Below are 24,252 nucleotides of genomic sequence, written 5' to 3' on the forward strand. Positions count from 1 at the left end.
TGGATCAGTCCGGAGTCCCACATTGATGTGGGTGAGAGTCCGCTTGTATTTCTGAAGAGCTGCTTACGGTTCAAGCTGGTTCTCCTGTTATAGAGTTATAGAGTGATCAGTTTGTTGGGAAAGGTTTTATCCTCGTTTTCCCTCGCTCATTTGGGGAAATGTTATTGGCATTAAGTTTGCATATGTTTATCTTGGCTTGGGTATAGGTCAATACGGAGGGACTGCAGGTGGCAATCCGGGTTATTGGCAGTGTCAGTGAAACTTTCTCTGTCTCCATCTGCTGGAAGAGAGGCATTATCCCTGGAGTCTGGACTGATCCGTGTAATTCCAGGAACAAAAATTAGCAGGTAAAAACTAATTTTCCTATTTATCCGGCTAAGTGGCGGCGGTGGCTGCTGCCACTTACGTGGAGTGCATCTGCTTGTCAGGGATGCCCCCCACCATTCCACGCTTCCCGAGTTACAGGCACCCTGCTTATTTTAACTCTTGATGTATTTGCATAGCATTTGCTTACTGCATCAGGAGTTACAAAATATTTTAATGTGAGCATTAAAACCATGCATTGAAATCAAGCACACAGTGTTTTATCTCTCAGCTTCCGGCACCAGCCTGTTATGATGCAAAAAGCCAAGGAAAAGGAGGTAAAATTCTTCTAAGCATTAAAGAAGAGAGGGATCTGGGAGTGATTGTACCGGATGATTTTAAAGTGGCCAAACAGGTAGATATCGAACTGCAAAAGCCAGAAAGATGCTTGGCTGCTTAGGGAGAAGAATGGTCAGCAGGAAAAGGGAGGTGACAGTTCTGGAGACTGCATCTTTAAAAGGATATAAACCTGTTGGAGATGGCTGCTAAAATGGTCAGTGGTCTTCGATCTAAAGCCTTAAAGATCTAAACTTGTATTCCTTAGAACGATGGTTCTCAACAGGAGTGTTGGGACACACTGGTGTGTCATGAGGTCCTGAGAGGTGTGTCGCAGGGCCAGCAGATGGCTGCCTCCTTATCAGCCCGGGTGGGAGATGGTTGACTTCCCTTACATTGGGCCTTCTCCTCTTTCTGGCCCAGTGGGAGGCTGTTTCCTCCTTCACCCAGATCAGAGCGAGACATTGCCAGGTCCTGCTGTTCTGGACTTGATGGGACGCAAACTTTATCTTCCCCTGCTGAGTCTGGGAGTGATGCTGCTGATGATCTCTTCACCCTGTGGAGGGTGGGGGGAAAGGAGGTTTGGGAGGCTGGGAAGATGAAGGTAGAACGGAGAGGGAGTGTAGGGGCGGGGGTAGCTGGGTAGGCAGGGAGAAGGGAATGAAGGGGGTAGGGAGAGTCAAGTAGGGAAGAGAGGGAGCATAGGGAAGAGGATGTGGGGGTCAGGAATGCTGGGCAGATGTGAGTGTGAGCAGAGTGTGAGCAGATGATTGAAAGGGAGTAATTGGGAAAAGTGAAGGATGATGGAGGCATGGAAGGGGAGTGATGGGGTGCAAGAGCCATAATATGTCAGTTTGGGGAATGTGCATTTATTCTATCTTTGCATAAGGGTAGATTTTAAAACCCTTGCGCGCGTAAATCCTTGGGTTTCCGGGCGAGGCCGTGCCTTATGCACACCGGCGAATTTTCAAACGTGTGTAAACCCTGGTACGCGAATAAGTGCCGGGCCCTGAAAAGGGGGCGGGACAGAGGCCGGCCGGGACAGCAGCCATTAGCCGCTGTCCCAAGGAAACGCGCACTAGCAGCCGGCCAATGCGCATAAATTACTTCTGCTCCGAAAGAACAGCAAGTAATAAAATAAAAAAATTCCGGCCAGGAAGGATAGGTTTAGGGGGTGGGGAGGAGAAGGGAAAGGTAAGGAAGGTTAGGCAGGGTGTTAATGAAGTTCCCTCCCAGTCCGCTCCTTAATTGGAATGGACTGGGAGGGAACTGGGGAAGCCCGGATTGCGTTGCCACAAGGAGTTTGTAAAAGTCCCGTCCCCCCCCCGGCACGTGCCACATGCACACGCAGATTATAAAATCGGTGCGTCCATGTGTGTGTGCCAGGAAGCGCGCGCACACGTATTAAAATCTGCCCCTTAGTGTAAGAGGATTTGTATTTCTGTTTCTAGCTCTCCAGTTTTGCACTGCATGCTGAGTGGCTTTTTGAGGTTTCCTTTCCAGTTTTTGTCTCCACATTTGTAATTTGTGGTCTTTTATTCTGTATTTGGTGAAGGCTGGATCTGTATGTGTGATTGAGGTGAGGTATTTTACTAGTAGGTAGGGATTTGAACATTAACAGATAAAAAGAAATTCAAAAAAACTTGGCTATTTAAAAATGCCTTCTGCTTGACTGAATCACCCAGTTCCCCATGACTCAGATAATCTTATTATTTTCTTACACAATATCCCCTCCCTTTAATCCAGATCTGTTCTTATGTTAGAAATCTACCATTGTATTACTTCCATTTCTATGAATGACTATCCACACTGTAATTCTAATTTACACTGTTCACCATTATGAACTAGTGATTCTCACATGGAATGACGGTATATAAAGTATTTAAATAAATAAAATTTGTATCAATCTTCTTTGTTGCGTTTTCTAATTCTGAATAGGACATGCATTGGTGCTGTACTGCTGCTATTGCTGTTTGAGTTCTTGGAATTTGTGTTGCAGTGGTATGGAAGGTTTGCTACACATGTGCTGAGGGTTTTTTTTTTGCAGGTTTTGTATTTTACAATGCGCCTGGTAGTAATGGAGTATGTGTTTCTATTCCTGAGACAGTGCTAGAATCAGAATATCTTTTGTATATAGCGAGTTGTATTTGACATATCCTAGTTCTGCTCTGCATCCATTGTATGGGGACGAGGGGCGGGTTCCTGTGGATGCAAAGTATGTGTTTACATTTAGCCCCGAGATGGTCAAGTGTTCAGTGTGTCACACCTGTAAGTATTATCTGCCAGGTATGTCCCAACAAAAAAAAAAAGATTGAGAACCACTGCAAAACAGGGGAGATATGAAAGTCATTCAAATCTCAAAGGTTTCCATGATAGGAGGAAAGGAGGCTCTAGAACAATGGGTCATGTGATGGGGTGAAAGGGGGTAGATTCAGGAATAATCTTAGGACATATTTCTTTACAGAAAGAGTGGTGGATGCGTGGAACAGCCTCCCAGTGGAAGTGGTGGGGACAAAAACAGCATCTGAATTCAAGAAAGCATGGGATAAATACAGGGGATATCTGAAGGAGTGATGGGAATTTTAAAACTAAATCAATTGGGTGGTTGGCCAGGCTGGGTGGGCCATGCAGTCTTTTTCTGCCATCATGTTTCTAAAATTAGCTTTCATAGCATCCCTTGCACCCGCTCACACATATGCACACATACATGAAATCACTCTCCATTGTACCCACTGACACATACACATGCACACACGCTCCCTTGCACCCACTGACACATACACACACACATGCTCTGTAACACACTCCCACTATCTCTCTTCTCCGATGCTGCCTCTAAATATATACAAATTTTTTTACATTGGTGGCCAGGAGAGCTCAAGACAAGGCTACCTGGTAGTATTGGATGGGGTGGGCAGAAAAGCCTGATGCAGGATGAATGGGAGAGAGTTATTTTTTGCCGCAGCCCCAACATAAGGGAGGGCTGTCGGCAGAAATCAATGAGAAGTCTTCAGTTGTGGTGAGGTAGCACTGGGAGGTCTACTTGTTGCCTTCTGCAGCAAAGAGAAAGAGTTGGTGTGAGAGAAAGCCATTGCAGAATTTCCCGCCACCGTAGTGGTGAGAGGCGAGGAAGCAGTCCCAAAGTGTATCACTGATGTTGTGGGGAAAGGTGAAAAACAAAACAATGCAGGGACAAGTAGACACAACTATAGCAATGGGGCGGGGTGGGGGGGGGAAGTAAAGAGTGACCCTCATGGAGCTGTGTCCCCAGCTCCGGGAAAAGCAAGAAGGGCAATGAGCATGGTGTTAGGGGGCCACTCTTCCCTCTGAGTCAGTACTGGCCCAATGCCCCAGCATGGTGTTAGGGGCCACTCTTCCCTCTGAGTCATTACTGGCCCAATGCCCCAGCATGCTGTAGGGAGCACGCTTCCCTCTGAGCCAATATTGACCAAATGCCCCAGCATGGTGTTAAGAGGCACTCTTCTCTCTGAGCCATTATGCCTCCCAATGTGCTGTTGTACTCACATATGAATGGCCCCCAGCAGGTTCCGCTGATGTTGCCGGATCTGCATACTGTCCCGTCTCTTCTTGTATTTGTGCAGCAGCCATGCCTCTCCTAGGACATTGGCTGCAGCACATTTAATCTGCAAAGAAAACCAATCACTTAAGTCCTGTGCTCCTTTCAATCACTTCCTGCCCCATAATTCATCTCCCTTGTCCTTCCGTGCACAAAACCTGTGGCAACAGAATTCTGAAACACCAAAGTCAAAAAGACTTGAGCTTATTTCCAATCATCAACTGTTCACATAGAGAGATTAAATACAAAGCTGTGGACCTGGATACCCTGATTCAACACCCCACTCACTATAAGCAGTCGGAAGCTGCATCACTTGACTTCTCTGCTACCCAAACTTAGATTATAAACAGCTGTTGGGGGGTAGGGACTGTGGTAGCCCAAATGAATTATATCATGCCCAGAACCATGATGACTAACAAATTCTTTCCCCGGTGCCAGATCTTTGAAAGGAGAAGCCCAAGTGTGCCATCTGGCCCAGAGATGCCTTTATCATTTTTCATTTGGATAAAATTAAAACACAAAGAGTCAGAGGCACAGGACTGGTTCCTTCTGGAACTGGAAGGCTTTTATTATCCCTTTTCGATTATTGCTCAATGTTATATTTATAGCTGCTAGTTTGGGTGAAGGAAGCAGGGTTTTTCCTGAGAATAGGACAGACACAGTCAGAGCTATGAGCAATTCTTCCCTGGCAGGGAATCCTGCACTGAGGGCACGGCTCAGGCTGGGAGGAAGGAAGAATATCTTCTAGCAGCGAAAGGAGAATCAGGAGCTGTAGCAAAGCCCTCAGGTGCTTCCTCAGTCTTTGTGCTCATTGCCAGGTTGAGGGACTTCCATCACAAACCCTAAAATGTTAGCCAACACATCTATGTGGGTCCTCTGTTGCAAGTCCTTGGCACTGGGCCATTCTAGCTTCCTGGCACATGCTCTATGCCAGCTCCTGATATCAGCTCTTGCTAGCACTGTTATCCTTACCTGCTTCAAGTACTTTATGTCCAGCATGAAGTTATGCACATGCTTCTCAGCCTTAGTGAATTCTAACTTCTGTGCAGCCACCGCCACCAGTAACGCTGTGCATCCAACACCCTGGAATAAAAGCACCAGAGAAAAATGAGTAGAGTCCATCTATCTACTCCTAAGCTACCTACAATGCTCAATTCCCAGGTTGGGAAAATGAAGTCACAGCATTGGGTATGTGTATCAGTGGGCATCAAACCTTGTCACAGATGGTGAGAGAAGTGGGATTCCCAACCCGACTCCTGAGGATTGGGTAAGATAGATGAAAAGGATAAGATGCTTATCTCTGAAGCAGGAAGAGAGGCCACAGGGTGAGCAGGTTGAGGCTCCTACTATGGCTGCTTCTTGACCCTAATGTTAGACTCTTGTTTGTTGTGAAAGTAGTCTTTATGAAGACTCACAATACATTATTCATCATCTTTGTAAAATATCATTGCATATTACAGTTCTACATGCCAACCTACAATAATGTACCTTATGGTATGTCCTCTTTTAAATGTAAAAACACAGAACAATAAAGATATCCTGCTAGTTGTTTTCTGAAACTTCAAAATGAGGAATTCCAGATGCAGACAGAGTTTTGCCTTCCAAATCTCTCTTACTCATACTCCCTTCTGAACTGGATCAAATATCTGGACTCCACCACTTCACTCACCTTTGAAATGTTACTGACAGGGTCATTTATCTCTACCTGGGTAACATCAAGCTAGGTTAAGAGAAAATTGCACAAATCTCATTTTTGAGTGAGTTTCCTCACTCCGAAGGTCATAAAATCTTCACAAGAGAGCACTGTCTGTTCGTACGTCTCACTTTCAATGTCAAAGTGGCCCCTAACCCCTACCCTAATACCTAAACCTCATCTTGAGGTACTAGGTGGGCCTCCCATAGAGATAAAAATACCTATCTAGTGTGAGGGCATTATGGCTAGGTTCTCTCTCTCTCTCATAAATCCAGGCCTTAGAAGGGGGAAGGGCTGCTGGGTGTGGAGAAATGCATAGAGCTTTTTTAGGCATGGACCCCTCCCTAAGGAATGTCTTGCCATATGTTATCAAAACAACCAGTAATTTGGAAATTCTTATTTTCTTTTCTTTGGGTTTTTTTTTTGTTTTGTTTGGATCTCTGGATATTTTAGAATTTTGTTTGTCTAAATTTTGTTTTATGTTTTTCCTATATGCTGCTTTGGAGAGACTGAAGAGAAGATCTTGCATGCTCAACTACTCGGGAGGATGGAGTAGAACGGAGGAAGACAGAAAAACTGGGCTTGGATAAGGAGGGGTCATGCTCTGTGACTGGCAGGTGGAATGTATTCCTTGCAGTGTGGACGGGAATAACAGGGCAGGCTGGATGGACCACTCGGTCTTTTTCTGCTGTTATCAGCTTTGTTGTTATGAGACTGATATTCAATGGGTGCTGAATCATGTATTGTTACCGGTTATCTTTATTCAATTATTCATTGGCACTTATCTGGTTAATGATAGGCTAACATAGTAACATAGTCATGAAGGCAGAAAAAGACCAAATGGTCCAGCCAGTCTGCCTAGCAAGCTTCTTATGGTAGTAATTGCCACTGCATGCAGGTTACCTCCATGACTCTGCTAGGGGTAGTATCTGCTGCTCTGTGCAGTTACCCCCAAGTGTAGTAATATTAACAATCAAAACCAAGCAGTTGTCAAACCCATAGCAACATTTCTACAGGGTGAGCAGCCTTCCTGATAATTCATCCAATGCTGCAGCTTTAACATACTTTGCTTTTGGACTGGCCATATAAGCAGTCCTGTGCTTTTTCCATAATGTCTGTGTATCAGTACCCTGGACTGTAAAAGTCAGGGCCCAGCATTGGTTATTGTCTGAATCCAATTCCCTTTTTCTCCACCCCCCTGCCATCAAAGCAAACAGCAATACTGTAGTTGCGTCAAAATCATGTATAATAATTGGTTAAGAGTAGTAAATTAGGGATGGGCATTCATTGGTTCATTCATTTCATTCATTTTGGCAGTGCACGTGTATCTCATGAACGAAAGGTGGGCATGCAAAACTGATTGTATGCACGCATGTAGGTGGCTGCCTATATGTGCGCATACCATCAGTTTTGTGCATCTACCTTCCATTTGCAAGATATGCGTGCACCGCCAAAACAAATAAAACAAATGGACCAATGAATGCATATCCCAAGTAGTAATCCCTGTGCATCAAAATCATGTAAGCTAATTGGTTAAGGGTAGTGATCGCCATGCGTCAAAATCATGTAAGCTAATTGGTTAATGGTAGTAAGGTGGAGTTGCAGAAATCCACTGCACATCCCTGGGATAAGCAGCTTGGAATCTCTCAACCCCTTGGGATCATGCCAAGTACTTGTGACCTGGCTTGGCCGCTGTTGGAAACAGGATCCTGGGTGTGATGGATCTTTGGTCTGACCCAGTATAGCAAATCTTATTTTCCTGTCTGCACTGATATGACAGAATAATAAGACTGAGTTTCTACATTAGGGAGCCAAGGCCAAAATGGAAGACACTTCTTTCAGTTGAGAAGGAGGAGGCAAATTAGTAAAATATTTTTTGATGAATTCAAACTATATTTTCTTCACAAAAGGATGCTGCTCTTATGGGAGTAGGGAACATTGTGTTTTCCTTGTCATTCTCCACACATTTCTCATTTTGTCCTCAGTTTTACAATTCCTCTTCTTCACATCCTCCTTTCACTGATATACCTGAAAAGATATTGTCACGTTGCTCTGCCACCTTAGCTATTTATTTATTTACTTTAATTTTTTTTTTAATATACCGATGCTCAAGACAAGTCTTATCGTACTGGTTTACGGTATAACCAGGGGAAACCATTTAACTAAATGAAATAAAGTTACAATGAACATTTAAGATATTTAAGAGAAAGAGAAAAAGTTTAACATAACGTTCCTAAAAGTAATGTAGGAGAGTAACAAACAATTGATTATAATGGAGAGCTAATTTAACAATTACTATAAAATAAGTATTTTGAACAACACAGTTCTTTTAGATACTGTTGGATTCGTGGACCCTTGGACCGATCGGAACCAGATGACGAGCCGCTGAGTGAGGTGGCAGTGGAAGTCCCGATCGGAAGGCGGCAAGGACCGAGTTCTGAGTGGCTGAAGTGGAATCCCGGAAAGCCCTATGCGACCAAGGGCTATGGCAAGGAAGGACGAAACGGTGAAGCTGGTGCGATGGTGAGAAGATCTTCGCCCTGGAAGCCGAGCCTCCCCCGAGAGGAGCTCGTAGGAGTTCAGCCGCTGGGACTTAGGAGATTCACCCTGGAAGCCGGCGTCCCCCCAGGAGGAGCCCATAGGGACCCGGCCGCTGGGACTTAGGAGAGCCCGTGGGGGCGGAGTCAGATGGAGTCCGAAGTAGTCGCTCACCAGTCCAGAGTCGTGTGCCAGGGAATCGTCGCTTGCCAGTCCGGGATCAGAAGCCAAAGGATCGCTGTAAGCCACACCAGGGTCCGAGAGCCGGGAGTCGTCGTAAGCCAGTCCAAGGTCTAGAGCCAGAGGGAACACCGTAAGCCGCGCCGGGTCAGAAGCCAAGAGTCGTCGTAATCCAGTCCAGAGTCGGGAGCCGAGAGTCACCGTAAGCCAGTCCGAGATCAGGAAGCGCAGGGAAACAAGAGGGTCAGGAACGCAGCAACTGGAGACAGGAGTGAACCTGGGAACCTCGTTGCAAGGCACTGGAGGAGAGCGGCTGCAGGGCTTAAGTAGCCCTGCAGCGTCTGACGTCATCGGAGGCAGTCCTGAGTGTTTCCCGCGCTGGCCCCTTTAAATTGCAGGCTGAGACGCGCGCGTCTGGGGGCGGGGCCAGCCGCCGAAGGACGCCGGCTGCTCCGGCGGGGCGGAAACGGAGCAGGAGAGGGCCCTGCAGGCCCGGGCGATGCTGCCCGATGTCGGGGCTGACGCGCAGGAGGTCCCCGGAGGCCTGGGGGACGCAGGAGGAGACCGAGGCCGCGACCGGGTAGGCAACGATCCCGGGGCCGCCCCGGGATCGCAACAGTACCCCTCCCCCTACGCCCCCTTCCGGGGGGCCGGGGCTTGTCCGGATGCCGGGAATGAAACTGGTGAAGAAGGTCCTTGTCCAGGATGTGGGAAGAGGGCTCCCACGAATTCTCCTCAGGACCATATCCTTCCCAAGAAAGGAGGTACTCCCAGCGGTGACGGCGGACCCGAACGTCCAAGACCTCCTTAACCGTATATGTGGCCCCAGGGTCAGAAGCGGCAGGAGTGGGCTCCGGAGGCAGAGGTCGAAAGTGGGAGAGGACCACCGGCTTGAGAAGGGAGACATGGAAGACATCATGTATGCGCAGTGTAGATGGCAGACGTAGGCGGTAGGAAACCGCACCAACCCGTTCGGCCACCCGGAAGGGTCCAATATAGCGAGGAGCCAGCCTCATGGAGGGGATCCTGAGCTGGATGTGCTTGGTAGAGAGCCAAACCAAGGAACCGGGCAGAAACACTGGAGCGGGACGCCGAGATTTATCAGCGTAAGCCTTGAAGCGGGCGGCGGTGCGGTGGAGCTTCTCTTGCGTGGAGCGCCAGAGCTGGTGAATCTGGCTAGCTGTCAGTTGTGCCGCAGGCGAAGAGGTAGACACTGGCAATGGTAATGGTGGCTTGGGAACCTTTCCATAAACCAACTGGAAGGGAGATTGTGAGGTGGCGGAGTGTCGATGGCGATTGTAAGAGAACTCGGCCCAGGGGAGAAGAGACACCCAGTTGTTCTGCTGCTCCCCTACAAAGGCGCGGAGAAACGCTTTCAAAGTTCGGTTCGTGCGTTCCACTTGGCCATTGCTCTGGGGGTGGAACGCCGTGGTCAGGTCTAATTGAATCCCGAACTTCCTGCAGAGCGCCCGCCAGTACTTTGCCGTGAACTGGGGACCACGGTCTGAGGTGATATGCTGAGGCAGACCGTGCAGGCGGAAGATATGGTGGACGAAAAGTTCTGCCAACTCAGGGGCCGTAGGCAGCTTGGCTAGTGGCACAAAATGAGCCATCTTTGAAAAGCGGTCAACCATGACCCATACCACCATCTTCCCTTGCGACGGGGGCAGCTCGACGATGAAATCCGTGGAGATGTGGGTCCACGGTTCTGCGGGTACCGGGAGTGGCTGAAGAAGCCCCCAGGGGCGACCAGGCAGAGGCTTTTGCTGCGCACAAGTGGGACAGGACTGTACGTAGAGGCGAACATCCTCCTTCACTCGTGGCCACCAATAGAACTCCGTCAGTAATTGGAGAGTTCGGGCAACCCCGGGGTGTCCTGCCGTCACCGAATCGTGTGCCCAGGCTAGGACCCGTCTTCGAGTTCGCACTGGAACTACCACCTTCCCTGCCGGTGCTACGTCGGTGGCTGCCAGTTGGATCTTAGCCGGATCCAAAATATATTGAGGAGAATCGGAGCTGTCCTCAATCTCCGAAACGCGTGAGAGGGCGTCTGCCCTAGTATTCTTGGCTGCTGGCCGGTACCGAAGAATGAAATTAAATCTGCTGAAGAAGAGGGACCAGCGTGCTTGCCGAGGATTGAGCCTCTGTGCATGGGACAAGTATTCTAGGTTTTTGTGGTCGGTATAAACCACGACCGGATGTTGAGCCCCCTCCAGCCACTGACGCCATGCTTCAAAGGCCAGTTTAATGGCCAGTAGCTCCTTGTCCCCGATGCCGTAGTTCCTCTCGGCAGGCGAGAACTTCCGGGAGAAGTAGGAGCATGGCCGGGTTTTCCCGTCTTTGGAGACCTGGGACAGGACGGCCCCCACGGCTACGTTGGAGGCATCCACCTCCACAATGAACGGACGTAGGGGGTCTGGGTGTCGAAGGCAGGTGTCCTGGAGGAAGGCCTCTTTAAGATCCTGGAAGGCCTGTACGGCAGTAGATGGCCAACTTCGTGCATCTGCACCTTTGCGCGTGAGGGCTGTTAAGGGCGCCACCAAGGAGGAATAATGCGGGATAAAGTGGCGGTAAAAGTTGGCGAAGCCTAAAAACCGCTGGACTGCCTTTACTCCCACCGGTTGTGGCCAGTTCCGGATGGCGGCAACTTTTTCAGGGTCCATGCGGAAGCCGGTAGAAGAGATGATATATCCCAGAAAGGGCAAAGACTCCTCCTCAAACTGACATTTTTCCAGTTTCGCATACAACCGATTCTCCCTCAGCTTAAGCAAAACCTGTCGCACATGTTGTCGATGTTCTTCAAGACTCCGGGAAAAAATCAAGACGTCGTCGAGGTAAACAATGACGGACGTGTACAGGAGGTCACGTAGCACCTCGTTCATCAAGTTTTGGAACACCGCCGGGGCATTGCAGAGACCGAAGGGCATGACGAGGTACTCGTAATGGCCGTCCCTGGTATTAAAGGCGGTCTTCCACTCGTCGCCCGGTCGAATTCGTACGAGGTTGTACGCCCCTCTCAGATCCAGCTTGGTGAAAATGCGAGCCCCCTGTAGGCGATCCAGGAGCTCCGGAATAAGAGGTAATGGATAGCGGTCTCGTCGGGTAATCTGGTTCAGGCCCCGGTAATCAATACAGGGCCGAAGAGACCCATCCTTTTTGGCCACGAAGAAGAAGCCGGCTCCAGCCGGAGAGTTAGAGGGTCTGATGAACCCTCGGTCCAGGTTCTCTTTAATGTAGGCAGACATAGCCTTGGTCTCTGGTAAGGACAGAGGATATACTCTCCCACGAGGGGGCGTAGTGTCCGGGAGCAAGTCGATTGCACAATCGAACGGGCGATGCTCTGGGAGTAACTCTGCCTTCTCTTTAGAAAAGACATCCTGGAAAGCCTGGTACTGGGGTGGAACCGTCAGAGGAGTAGTCAGGAGTGGAAGCATCCGTAGTGGACAAGCAGGAAGACAATGGCGGGCGCAGTCCGGACCCCACGATGTGATCTGGAGCGAGGACCAGTCGATCACTGGAGAGTGTCTTCTTAGCCAGGGCAGTCCGAGGACGAGTGGGTGAATGGATCTCTCGAGGATGAGGAAAGAGATCTCCTCCTTATGAAGAAGGCCAACCTGAAGCTGAAGCGGACTTGTACGAGTAGATATGGTCCCCGGGAGGGGAATCCCCTGGATGGATGACACTCGCAAGGGTGGTTCCTGGGGCAAGACTTTGAGTTGTAACTGCTGCACCAAGTCTCGGAGGATAAAATTCCCCCCGGACCCGGAGTCGAGGAGTGCCAGGGTATCGAAACCCCCTCCAGGAAGACAGAGTTTAGCTGGAACAGTACATGGGGAGTCCGGAGAGATACTGCCTAGAGTCAGCTCCCCACTAGACTTTAGGTTCTGGCGTTTCCCGGCCGTTCTGTGCAGCGAGCTAGGAAATGCCCCTTACCTCCGCAATAGAAACATAGCCCCAGTGAGCGTTGATGCCTTCGTTCTTCGGCCGAGAGAGGACCCCGACCCAACTGCATGGGTTCCTCCGGTGGATGAGCCGCGGCCGTAGAAGGTGAAGTTCGAACCCGGGGTGGAGTGGTTCGACGCCCGGACAATCCCTGGCCGGCCCTTCGCTCACGAAAACGGTGCTGGATGCGCCGGTCCACGCGTCCAGCCAGCTCTATGAGTTCCTGTAGGTCATCCGGAAGATCCCGGGCCGCGAGTTCGTCCTGGAGCCGAGGAGACAGACCCTCCAGGAAAATCCCGTGTAAGCTGTCCTCTCCCCAGGCTAGCTCAGTAGCCAAAGTCTGGAATTCCATCGCAAATTCTTCCAAGGGGCGATTGCCTTGTCTCAGCTGGAGGAGTTCTGAGGCAGCTGTGGAGGCCCGGGATGGTTCGTCAAAGATCCTCCGGAAGACTTTGACGAATTGCACGAGGTTGTTCAAGCGGGAGTCTTGGCGCTCCCACAAAGAGGAAGCCCAAGCCAAGAGTTTCTCGTCCAGGAGGGAAATAATGTAGGTCGTCTTAGACCGATCCGTGGTGAACTGCGCCGGCAGGAGGTCAAAGCGGATATAGCAGTGGTTGAGGAATCCCCGACACGCCTTCGGATCTCCAGAGTACCTGGGAGGTGCTGGCATCTGTACCGGGACAGAAGAACCCGGGTTAAGCTGAGCCGTGGATGCTGCGGGGCGAGCGGCGGAGGCACCCTCTAAGCGATCCGCCAGGCGTTGAACAGCTGACATTAACGTGTCGAGGCAGGATTGCTGTTGCTGCAGCTTCTGGGCTATGCCTGGGATCGCCTTTAGACCGGCAAGGTCCGCCGGGTCCATGGCCTTGCAATCTGTTGGATTCGTGGACCCTTGGACCGATCGGAACCAGATGACGAGCCGCTGAGTGAGGTGGCAGCGGAAGTCCCGATCGGAAGGCGGCAAGGACCGAGTTCTGAGTGGCTGAAGTGGAATCCCGGAAAGCCCTATGCGACCAAGGGCTGTGGCAAGGAAGGACGAAACGGTGAAGCTGGTGCGATGGTGAGAAGATCTTCGCCCTGGAAGCCGAGCCTCCCCCGAGAGGAGCTCGTAGGAGTTCGGCCGCTGGGACTTAGGAGATTCACCCTGGAAGCCGGCGTCCCCCCAGGAGGAGCCCGTAGGGACCCGGCCGCTGGGACTTAGGAGAGCCCGCGGGGGCGGAGTCAGATGGAGTCCGAAGTAGTCGCTCACCAGTCCAGAGTCGTGTGCCAGGGAATCGTCGCTTGCCAGTCCGGGATCAGAAGCCAAAGGATCGCTGTAAGCCACACCAGGGTCCGAGAGCCGGGAGTCGTCATAAGCCAGTCCAAGGTCTAGAGCCAGAGGGAACACCGTAAGCCGCGCTGGGTCAGAAGCCAAGAGTCGTCGTAATCCAGTCCAGAGTCGGGAGCCGAGAGTCACCGTAAGCCAGTCCGAGATCAGGAAGCGCAGGGAAACAAGAGGGTCAGGAACGCAGCAACTGGAGACAGGAGTGAACCTGGGAACCTCGTTGCAAGGCACTGGAGGAGAGCGGCTGCAGGGCTTAAGTAGCCCTGCAGCGTCTGACGTCATCGGAGGCAGTCCTGAGTGTTTCCCGCGCTGGCCCCTTTAAATTGCAGGCTGAGACGCGTGCGTCTAGGGGGCAGGGCCAGCCGCCGAAGGACGCCGGCTGCTCCGGCGGGGCGGAAACGGAGCAGGAGAGGGCCCTGCAGGCCCGGGCGATGCTGCCCGATGTCGGGGCTGACGCGCAGGAGGTCCCCGGAGGCCTGGGGGACGCGGGAGGAGACCGAGGCCGCGACCGGGTAGGCAACGATCCCGGGGCCGGGATCGCAACAGATACTTGGCTACGGAGGCCTCATAACGGGGCGATGACCTGGGCCAGGAATGGGGCAGTGGCAGGAGAAGGGGTTATAGGCGAGGAGGAAAGGTGATGGGAGAGGAGTAGGAGGCATTGCTAGTTGGGGAGTGTCTCTTCAGGGGAATGCTTGTGAGAACAGCCAAGTTTTCAGTTTCTTTCTAAAGGAGAGATGGCATTGTTCCTGGCATATATCTGGGGGTAATGAGTTCCATTGATGCGGTCCCGCGGTGGACAGTGCTCGTTTTTGAATGGAGTTGTGAGTGATGGCTTTGTATGGGGGCGCCTGGAGAGATCCTTTGTATGCGGATCTGATCGGTCTGGTAGAGGTATGGAGTTCGAGAGGAATTATGAGTTGGAGTGAGTAATGATGATAGATAATTTTGTGGATGATGGTCAATGTCTTGAACAGTATTCTATAGTGGATGGGAAGCCAGTGTAGGTATTTAAGTATCGGTGTGATGTGGTCCTTGCGTCGAGAATTTGTGAGGATCCTGGCTGCGGCATTTTGCATCTGTAGAGGTTTAGTTGTGGAGGAGGGGAGGAGGGGAGGAGGGGAGGAGGGGAGGCCGAGCAACAGTGCATTGCAGTAGTCAATCTTTGAAAACATTATGGCTTGTAGGACTTAACGGTAATCATGAAAGTGCAGGAGAGGTCTAAGCTATTTTAAAACATGTAGCTTATAAAAGCATTCCTTTGTAGTGTTGTTAATGAACTTTTTGAAATTCATTCTGTTGTCTAGAATAGCACCGAGGTCTCTCACCTGGCTAGCTGAAGGTAAGATTGGGTTGCAGACGAGGGGGTTATTAACATTGGGAGTGATGACTAGGAGTTCAGTTTTGGACGTATTAAGAACCAGATTGAGACTGGAAAGTAGGAGGTTGATGGAATGAAAGCAGCTGTTCCAGAGGTTTAGGGTGTTGGAGAGGGGATCCGTGATGGGGATTAAGATCTGCACGTTCTCAGTGTAAATAAAGTGGGTAAGGTTGAGACTTTGTAGAAGCTGGCAAAGGGGTCGCAGGTAGATATTAAACAGGGTAGGGGATAATGAGGAACCCTGGGGTACTCCTTGATTGGAAGGGTGGGGTGGGATTCTTTGTCGTTTATTCTAACTTTGTAGTGTTGGTTGTTGAGGAATGATCTGAACCAGGAGAGAGCTGTGCCTGTGATGCCGATTTCTGCCAGACGGTTTATGAGGATTGAATGATTTACTGTGTCGAATGCTGCTGAAATGTCGAGGAGAGCCAGAAGGTAGGATTGGCCTTTATCAAGACCCATCAGGACGTTGTCCGTTAATGAGTAAGAGTGATTCCGTGTTTAGGCGTTTCCGGAAGCCAAATTGAGATGGGTAAAGAATGTTATGGGAGTCAAGGTAATCTATGAGTCGGTTGTTGACTAGCTTCTCCATTAGCTTGGCGATAAATGGTAAGTTGGCAATGGGGTGGAAGTTACCCAGGTTGGCTGGGTCCAGGTTAGGTTTTTTTAGTAAGGGTTTTAGAGAAGCTGTTTGTAAAGAGTCCGGGACAGATCCTTGAGTGAGGGAGCAATTTATAATGTCAGCCAGAGGTTTGGCTATGGTGTTAGGGATGGAAAGTAAGAGTTTGGTAGGAATTTGGTCTGTTGGATGTGATGAAGGCTTCATTTTCTTGATTAAAGATTCGATCTCCAGGGAAGATGTGAGTTCCAATGATTCTAGAGTCGGTTTGAGTATGGCTGGGGAAGGGTTTATGTCGAGAGGAGGCTGGAAGTTTGAAGTGGTCAGAGGTGCGAGTAAATTTTTTATTTTGTTGCCGAAGAATAAGGCCAATTCCATAGATTTGTTTTGGGCTTCATCTTCTGGGATGATTGGAGGAACTGGAGTAGTGAGGGCTGCAACATATGAAAATAAAGTCTTAGGGTCGTACAGAAAGCTATGAATTTTTTTGGTGTAAAATCTCTCTTGGTACATAGAATGGTGATCCTGTAGAGGTTCATAGCGGTTTTATAAGTGGCCTGGGAGGTAGGGGAGGGGTCTTTGCGCCAGCGTTGTTCTTTATGTTGCAGGTCTTGTTTGAGCTTTTTCAATTCTATTGAAAACCAGGGTTTTTTGTTAGGATATGCTGGATTAATTACTTTGGATGCCATGGGGCAGATTTTATTTGCTACAGAGTGAGTGATGTTAAGCCACGAGGTCATAGCCGTGTCGGCGTTGGAGAGGTCCAGTTTAGTTAGGTCCTTGGTCAGGCTGGTGCTGAGGATGTCCAAGGGACATGGTTTTCTGAATTGGATAGTAGATTTAGGGATGCTGGGAGTCACAGGCAATGTAGGCAATGGCCTATGCACCAAATTTTGAAGGTGCCAGAGCACTGCCACTGCCGCCATACCACCATCCAGGCCTTCCCCTGCTGTGCTGCGTGTCTTATTTATTTATTTATTTGAAAATTTTTATATATCGACATTAGTAGGGGGACATCACATTGGTTTACATAAAACTGTAAATTTAGCAACAGGCTTTACATCAAACTCAGAACTGAATAATGAACAGCTTAAAATATAATGAACAACTTAAATAGGTTAAAGAAAGGGGCAGGAGGGATGACAGGAAGAACATTGGTAGTAAACAACTGATTATGCTATACTATAACAACACTGGTAGAAATCAAATGATAATACTATAACGACATGGTAGTAATCAACTGATTGTAGCTTGGCAGCACCCAACTCCACAGCACTCACAGGCCTTGCTGCTGCTCTGCTCCCCCTTACATGCACTTCCATGGTAACGGTGAGCCCATCCGTGAGGAGGAGGCTGGGCCATCGTAGGGCCTATGAGCAGGCTTTTGAGTTGTTGCTGCTATAGCTGTTGTGAACCTGCCCGCGAGGAGCGCGGGTAGGTCCCCTACCTCCTGCGGCCAGTCGGGGGGCTGACGCTGCTCCTTCCAACGCGGCATGGGAGCCGCGTTCTCCTGCCCTGCGGGCGGGAGCCTCTTATGCAGCTGGGTCAGCCGCTGCAGCTCCTGCTCTCCTCTCTTTGTGGCAGGGACCGCCGCTGTCACTCCTGCCGCTCCCGGGGTCCTAGGACGGGGTCCTCACCATTGCCTGGGTCCTCACCCGGCAGGGAAGCCATCCCAGCCGGTGCCTGCAGCCCTGCATTCTCTCTTCAATCTTCCTGCTTCAGTCTTTGCGGCATGGTGCTGCTCCTTCAGCCTGCCTTGTTCCCTTCAGGCCTTCCACGTGGCTGGGGACGCCACCAGCTTCCTGCTCTTCTCTTCCAGCTTCCTAAGACGCGGGCGCGCACCTCTTTCCTACTCTTCAAGGGCCAGCCAGGTGTGGCCCTCTGCTAGCTCCTCCCTGGGTGTTGTCCTCTTCAGCCCTACAAAAGGACCCAGCGTCCATTCCAATGTTGCCTTGGCAAGGAGTTAGTTGCTCCTGGATGTTCCTGTCTTCACTCCAGGAGTCTTCTCTGTTCCAGTTCTTCTTCAAGGTCCTGTGTTCTTTGTTTCCTGTTGGAGCTCCATCTCTCATCTTGAAGTCCGTGATCCATTCCTGATGTCCATGTTCCAGTCCAGATGTCAGTCTTCTGCTTCTGAAGTTCGTGATCCAGTCCTGATGTCCGTCTCCTGTTCCTGATGTCTGTGAACCAGTCCCGATGTCTTGAACCCCAGGTTGCTCGTCACCACTTTTCTTGGCGTGCCATGTCATGGTCCATGACCAGTCCCACGGGTGGGCTGAGTTGGGCGCTTCATGGTCCAATGCCTTCTTCACTTCCGCAGCTCAAGCCTCCGGAGGGAATCCCTTGCTTGAAGCCAAGCCGTGACTTGGTCCTAAATCCCTTGCTTGAAGCCAAGTAGTATCTTGGTCCTGTGTCTTGAACTTTGCTTGCCCTCGGATACCTTGTGCCTGCACCGTCCATGCCTAAGACTCTGTTTGAACCTGCTTCGTTGCAACGTGGTCCGCAACCAGTCACTGGTGGCTGTGTAGGATAGGTTTATGGATGCAAGCGTGACTCTTATCATACTCTTAGAGCCTCTTCAGTATCTTTGTCATGTTCCAGTATCAGCTTCCATCATCTCGTCTAGAGGCTCTTCGAGTCCAGCGTGGTCCGTCACCAGTCCCGCGGGTGGACTGTGTAGGGCACGCTGCGTCACAGTCTCAACCCAGTACTTTGCTTGAGTCTTCTGAATACCTTGTGCATCATAAGAACATAAGAAAATGCCATACTGGGTCAGACCAAGGATCCATCAAGCCCAGCATCCTGTTTCCAACAGTGGCCATTCCAGGCCATAAGAACCTGGCAAGTACCCAAAAACTAAGTCTATTCCATGTAACCATTGCTAATGGCAGTAGCTATTCTCTAAGTGAACTTAATAGCAGGTAATGGACTTCTCCTCCAAGAACTTATCCAATCCTTTTTTAAACACAGCTATATTAACTGCACTAACCACATCCTCTGGCAACAAATTCCAGAGTTTAATTGTGCGTTGAGTAAAAAAGAACTTTCTCCGATTAGTTTTAAATGTGCCCCATGCTAACTTCATGGAGTGCCCCCTAGTCTTTCTATTATCCGAAAGAGTAAATAACCGATTCACATCTACCCGTTCTAGACCTCTCATAATTTTAAACACCTCTATCATATCCCCCCTCAGTCGTCTCTTCTCCAAGCTGAAAAGTCCTAACCTCTTCAGTCTTTCCTCATAGGGGAGTTGTTCCATTCCCCTTATCATTTTGGTAGCCCTTCTCTGTACCTTCTCCATCGCAATTATATCTTTTTTGAGATGCGGCGACCAGAATTGTACAAAGTATTCAAGGTGCGGTCTCACCATGGAGCGATACAGAGGCATTATGACATTTTCCGTTTTATTCACCATTCCCTTTCTAATAATTCCCAACATTCTGTTTGCTTTTTTGACTGCGCAGCACACTGTACCGACGATTTCAATGTGTTATCCACTATGACACCTTGATCTCTTTCTTGGGTTGTAGCACCTAATATGGAACCCAACATTGTGTAATTATAGCATGGGTTATTTTTCCCTATATGCATCGCCTTGCACTTATCCACATTAAATTTCATCTGCCATTTGGATGCCCAGTTTTCCAGTCTCACCAGGTCTTCCTGCAATTTATCACAATCTGCTTGTGATTTAACTACTCTGAACAATTTTGTGTCATCTGCAAATTTGATTATCTCACTCGTCGTATTTCTTTCCAGATCATTTATAAATATATTGAAAAGTAAGGGTCCCAATACAGATCCCTGAGGCACTCCACTGTCCACTCCCTTCCACTGAGAAAATTGCCCATTTAATCCTACTCTCTGTTTCCTGTTTTTTAGCCAGTTTGCAATCCACGAAAGGACATCGCCACCTATCCCATGACTTTTTACTTTTCCTAGAAGCCTCTCATGAGGAACTTTGTCAAACGCCTTCTGAAAATCCAAGTATACTATATCTACCGGTTCACCTTTATCCACATATTTATTAACTCCTTCAAAAAAGTGAAGCAGATTTGTGAGGCAAGACTTTTTTTTTCTGAGTCTCGTCTGTGCATCCAAGTACCTTGTTCCTGAGTCTTCATCTGTGCATCCAAGTACCTTGTTCCTGAGTCCTCATCTGTGCATCCAAGTACCTCGTTCCTGAGTCTTCCACTGAATCTCCATGTTCCGGTCTTCACTGCCTTGGCCTCCATCCGGCCTGCCACTTCTTGTCGTTACCCAGCGGCAGGTCCGAAGGGGCTTGGAACGGTTGGAGGACTGTTCATAAGATAGTCTTCCCTAAGCGTGCAGGTCCGGAGGAGGGTCAGTCTCTTCAGTCATCTATCTTCAGACCAGACTCGCTCCTGTCCAGCCATGCTCAGGCATGCCTCGCCTGCCGCGGCACCTCTTCGGAGTTCCTCTGGGGTCGAGCCGTGGTCCATGAACACACATTCTCCTGGTAAGTGGAACCACTTTCCTAGCGCTTCCCAACAGATGCGAAACCCTCTGAGCTTTCCCATGCTCAAGATCTCCATAACAGATTGCAAAGGCCATGTGTTTGACGTTCATGCCCTTGTGATGGGCCCATGCCGAGTTCCGGAGTTTCTTTGCCAAGAAATTTTTTTTTTAAAAGAAAAAAAACTTTTGTTCCAGTTTTTTCTCTGAAATTCTACCGACCTGCTGGAGGCGCCAGCTTGCTTGAATTTTTTGTTTTTTCTACACGTTAGAGGCTCTAGCTTCTACTTCCACAGAGTGCTTTTCTGAGACTTCGTTTGGCCTGGATACACTTGTTGTATGACCTGCAAGAGGCACCTGTGCCCAGGTTCACTAGCATCTACCAAGCTGCAGCTTCTGGTTCATGTTCTCCATAATCATCTCATCCAGAATTTTGTATTTTTTCCTTCTGAGCATTCTTGTTCAATTAGCAGGATTCGCCTGCTTCGTAGAGCTGATCTTGCTGGAAATCCTTTGCATGGCGCTTATTAAGTTCACCATCTTGCAAGAGATGTCTTCGACTCGCCAGCCTATGGCACTTCTCTCCAGATGACCTCAGGAGGCTCCTGCACCCCATCTGTTGTCATTCGTCCAATGGGGCCTGGAACATCAGTCATCTCTTCTTCAAGTTGAACCAGCAAATTTCTTCGTTCTTCCCCTCAGTTTCTTCAGTACTTCCAGTTACCACATGCTTGCCTCGCTCACCACCCCGAGCTCAAGCCCAGCGACCTCTTCAAGGTCAACGTCCAAGTAAGGTGCCTGTCCAAGTGTGCCTTTTCAAAATACATCTACACCCTGCTTGCTCTCAAGTAGTCCAGAGGACGTCCATCTTCCACCATCAGTCATGGATCGCTCCAGCTAGAGTATCAACTCGCCAAGCATTGCTAAGATTCTACCCTGCCTAAGGGCCCACTCCTAAATGGGAATTTCAGAACTTCTGTGCCTGAAATACTTCTCAACGCCAGTGACTCACTACCAGTTCAACTAAGCCTGAACAACGTCAATACGTCTACAGTATGGAATCCAATTACCAACAAGTGAACTACCCATTCTGGAACCGATAGCAGTCTGTCTATTAGGGATGTGCAGGCAAAAGGTTTCCGTTGAAACATTGATACGTTGAAGGTGAGGGTCGATTCCGTTCAATATGGAAGTATGGAGAAATCCATAAGTTGTGGATCTGTCCATACGTTTCCCGGTTCCATAAATAAAAATTTAAACCCCCCACCCTCCTTAATCCCCCCCAAGACTTACCAAAACTCCATGGTGGTCCAGCGGGGAGTCAGGAAGCCATCCCTGTACTCCTTTGCGATTTCCTCACGGCGCCGATAGCCTGTGTCACAGGGGCTGCCCGTGCCATTGGTCAACCCCTGTCACATAGTCACGGCGCCATCTTGTGCTTCTACCACGTGACAGGTAGGTCATGTGGCAGGAGGTCGCTCCGGGACCCCCGCTGGACCCAACCGGAACTTTTGGCCAGCTTGGGGGGGCCTCCTGACCCCTCCAAGCTGGCCAAAAGTTCCGGTTGGGTCCAGCGGGGGTCCGGGAGTGGAGGCGCGGAGGAGCACGTGACGCCGACGTCACGCCTACTGTCTATGCAGCTACCTGCTACCTCAATATCGTATGCTAAGAGTCACGCTTGCATCCATAAACCTATCCTCTAAGAGACTGCCAAACTTTCTAGTCACCTGAATCTCTAAAGTTTTGACTCTCGAACCACCAGTTTGGGTTCAAATTCTAAGTGCTTCACCCTACGTTCCTTGCCAAGTATAATTCTAGTCCATTGACCGCCAGCAGTGACTAAGCATTCTACCTGCCATCCTTAGCTAATGCATACTATCATCTAGTATACTTCCTATCATCTAGAGACTGCCAAATCACCAGGTCACCAGAATTCCTAAGCTTTAATCCTTGAACTATTGGTTGGTGTCCAACACCGAGTGTTCCACCATACTTCAAACCCAACTTGAACTAATTTTGGGATGTCTTCCATCTTCTTTTTTTTTTTTTTTCTTTTATCTTTATTAAGTTTTAACAATTTACAAAGTATCCACTTTGTCATGTAATATGGCTCATAAACAATCAAAAAACATTCAATTTTGCCAGAAATAACATCTCAAGACAGAAATAATATAATCAATTGTTATAAACCCGTTAGACCCCTATCTGAGGATGAAGAAGGGAGAAGTACATACAAATTAAAGAATACAGGTAATATCTAATCCAGGAAAAAGCGACTATATTTAACCAGACCTTATATATATATGAGCGATTTATCCACTACCTATTACAGGGGGCCTCTTTTTCGCTTCAATAAAGCTCTTGAGCTGGTCTGGTTGGAAAAATATATAATTATTTCCCTCGTACTTAACAACGCATTTGCAGGGGAATCTTAAAAAAAAAGATGCCCCTATTGCCAGTGCTTCTGGTTTCAAAATTAGGAAGTTCTTCCTTTTCACCTGCGTCGTTTTTGTCAAATCCGGGTATATTCTCACATTTCCACCCATAAACATGGTTTGCATCTTTTAAAAATAAGCACGCATAACTTTCCCTAAATCAAGCTCATTAAAGAAAGATATTAACGGAGTAGTTCTTTCTACAACTTCAGGCTCAGATGTTTCAAGAAAAGCTGTTAAATTTTCCAAAGCATTAGGAGGCACTTGTATTTGCTGGTTTATACAGATAGGTAGAAAGTACACCTTATCCAAGGGTGGTGATTGTTCAGGGGAAATTTCCAATACCTCTAGGAAATAGCGCTTAATAGTCACTCTTGGCAATTCTCCCACCACCCTAGGAAAATTTAACACCCTCAAATTTAAATGCCTCATAATATTTTCCACATTCTCAAGTCTTCTGTTCATAAGACCGCAGTCCTGTATAATTGTTGCCTGAACTTGTTTGACTCGATTAATTTCTATATCCATGTTATTTATTTTCTCAGTGGTATCCTGTTTTTGTTCTTGGAAACTAGTATTTAATATATCCATTTGGTGTCCCAATGCTCCAATTTTCCCAGAGCAGTCCTTCAGAGCCTTAACCAAAGCAGAGGAAAGATTCCAAAGAGAATCTAACGTTACCACCTCCGGTTTCACAATACTCAATGTGGCTGCAGGCAGGGGGGAAGGGCTCACCGCAGATCTCTCACCTCCAATACTCCTCTGGTTCCCTCCTCCTTCCGAATCCTGCTCTCCAGCTCCACACTCTCCGATTTCTATGGAGGTCTGTGCGGGGCTTCTCCTCTCTTCCACTCCTTCAGGCTGGAAAACACCATCCTCTCCGGGACACGCTTCCAACCGCGGTGTTGAGGTCCCATGCACTGCCGGAGGCAGTCGCTCATCCAGGGGGCTAAGGGATATTCCTTCTGAGGTCAGGTCACAGTCTCCTTCCTGTGACCTGGCAGCCAGACCTCTGAGCTCCAAAGTTCCCGGTTTTTTCACGCTTTGCTCGATGGTACGCTGTCCCGGAGTGACCACAGTCGCCGAGGGATAATTCCTGGGTCTCCCTTTCCTTTTCGGAGGCATCATTTAAAGTTGAAATATTTTCCCAGCAGAAACGGCGGAGCAGGTAATGTGAGCACTCGCGTTCAAGTCGCCATCTTGATTCCTCCCCCCTGTCTTCCATCTTCTAGTGATACCAAGACTACTGTTCAAAGCATCTTAAACTATTACCTAGACTCTATGTTTTCAGTCCTGTCCACTTTGAATCGCTGGACTGCTAGTTCTCTGGAACCTCCAATTCAGCTTCATTCTACACCTTGCTACTTCATCCTTCCACTAAAGCTTCAGTTTCAGCCTTAAAGAAGTACTAAAGACCTCCATTCGAAGCCAAGTTTGGAGGGAGCCTTAGC

The 24,252-nt window shown here is 49.0% G+C and overlaps 1 protein-coding gene across 1 annotated transcript in view; it reads right to left on the minus strand.

Moving 5' to 3' along the window:
• KCNN4 (potassium calcium-activated channel subfamily N member 4) overlaps positions 1–24,252 on the minus strand; it is a 121,951-nt gene that overhangs the window by 27,617 nt on the left and 70,082 nt on the right. The window contains exons 5-6 of the mRNA XM_029576063.1: positions 5,189–5,299; positions 4,165–4,283 (exon numbers count right to left, since the gene is read on the minus strand). Coding sequence (XP_029431923.1) covers positions 4,165–4,283; positions 5,189–5,299 — 230 coding nt within the window. The remainder of the gene's footprint in view (positions 1–4,164; positions 4,284–5,188; positions 5,300–24,252) is intronic.

This window comes from Rhinatrema bivittatum, chromosome 14 (assembly GCF_901001135.1).
Source record: "Rhinatrema bivittatum chromosome 14, aRhiBiv1.1, whole genome shotgun sequence".
Lineage (NCBI taxonomy): Eukaryota > Metazoa > Chordata > Amphibia > Gymnophiona > Rhinatrematidae > Rhinatrema > Rhinatrema bivittatum.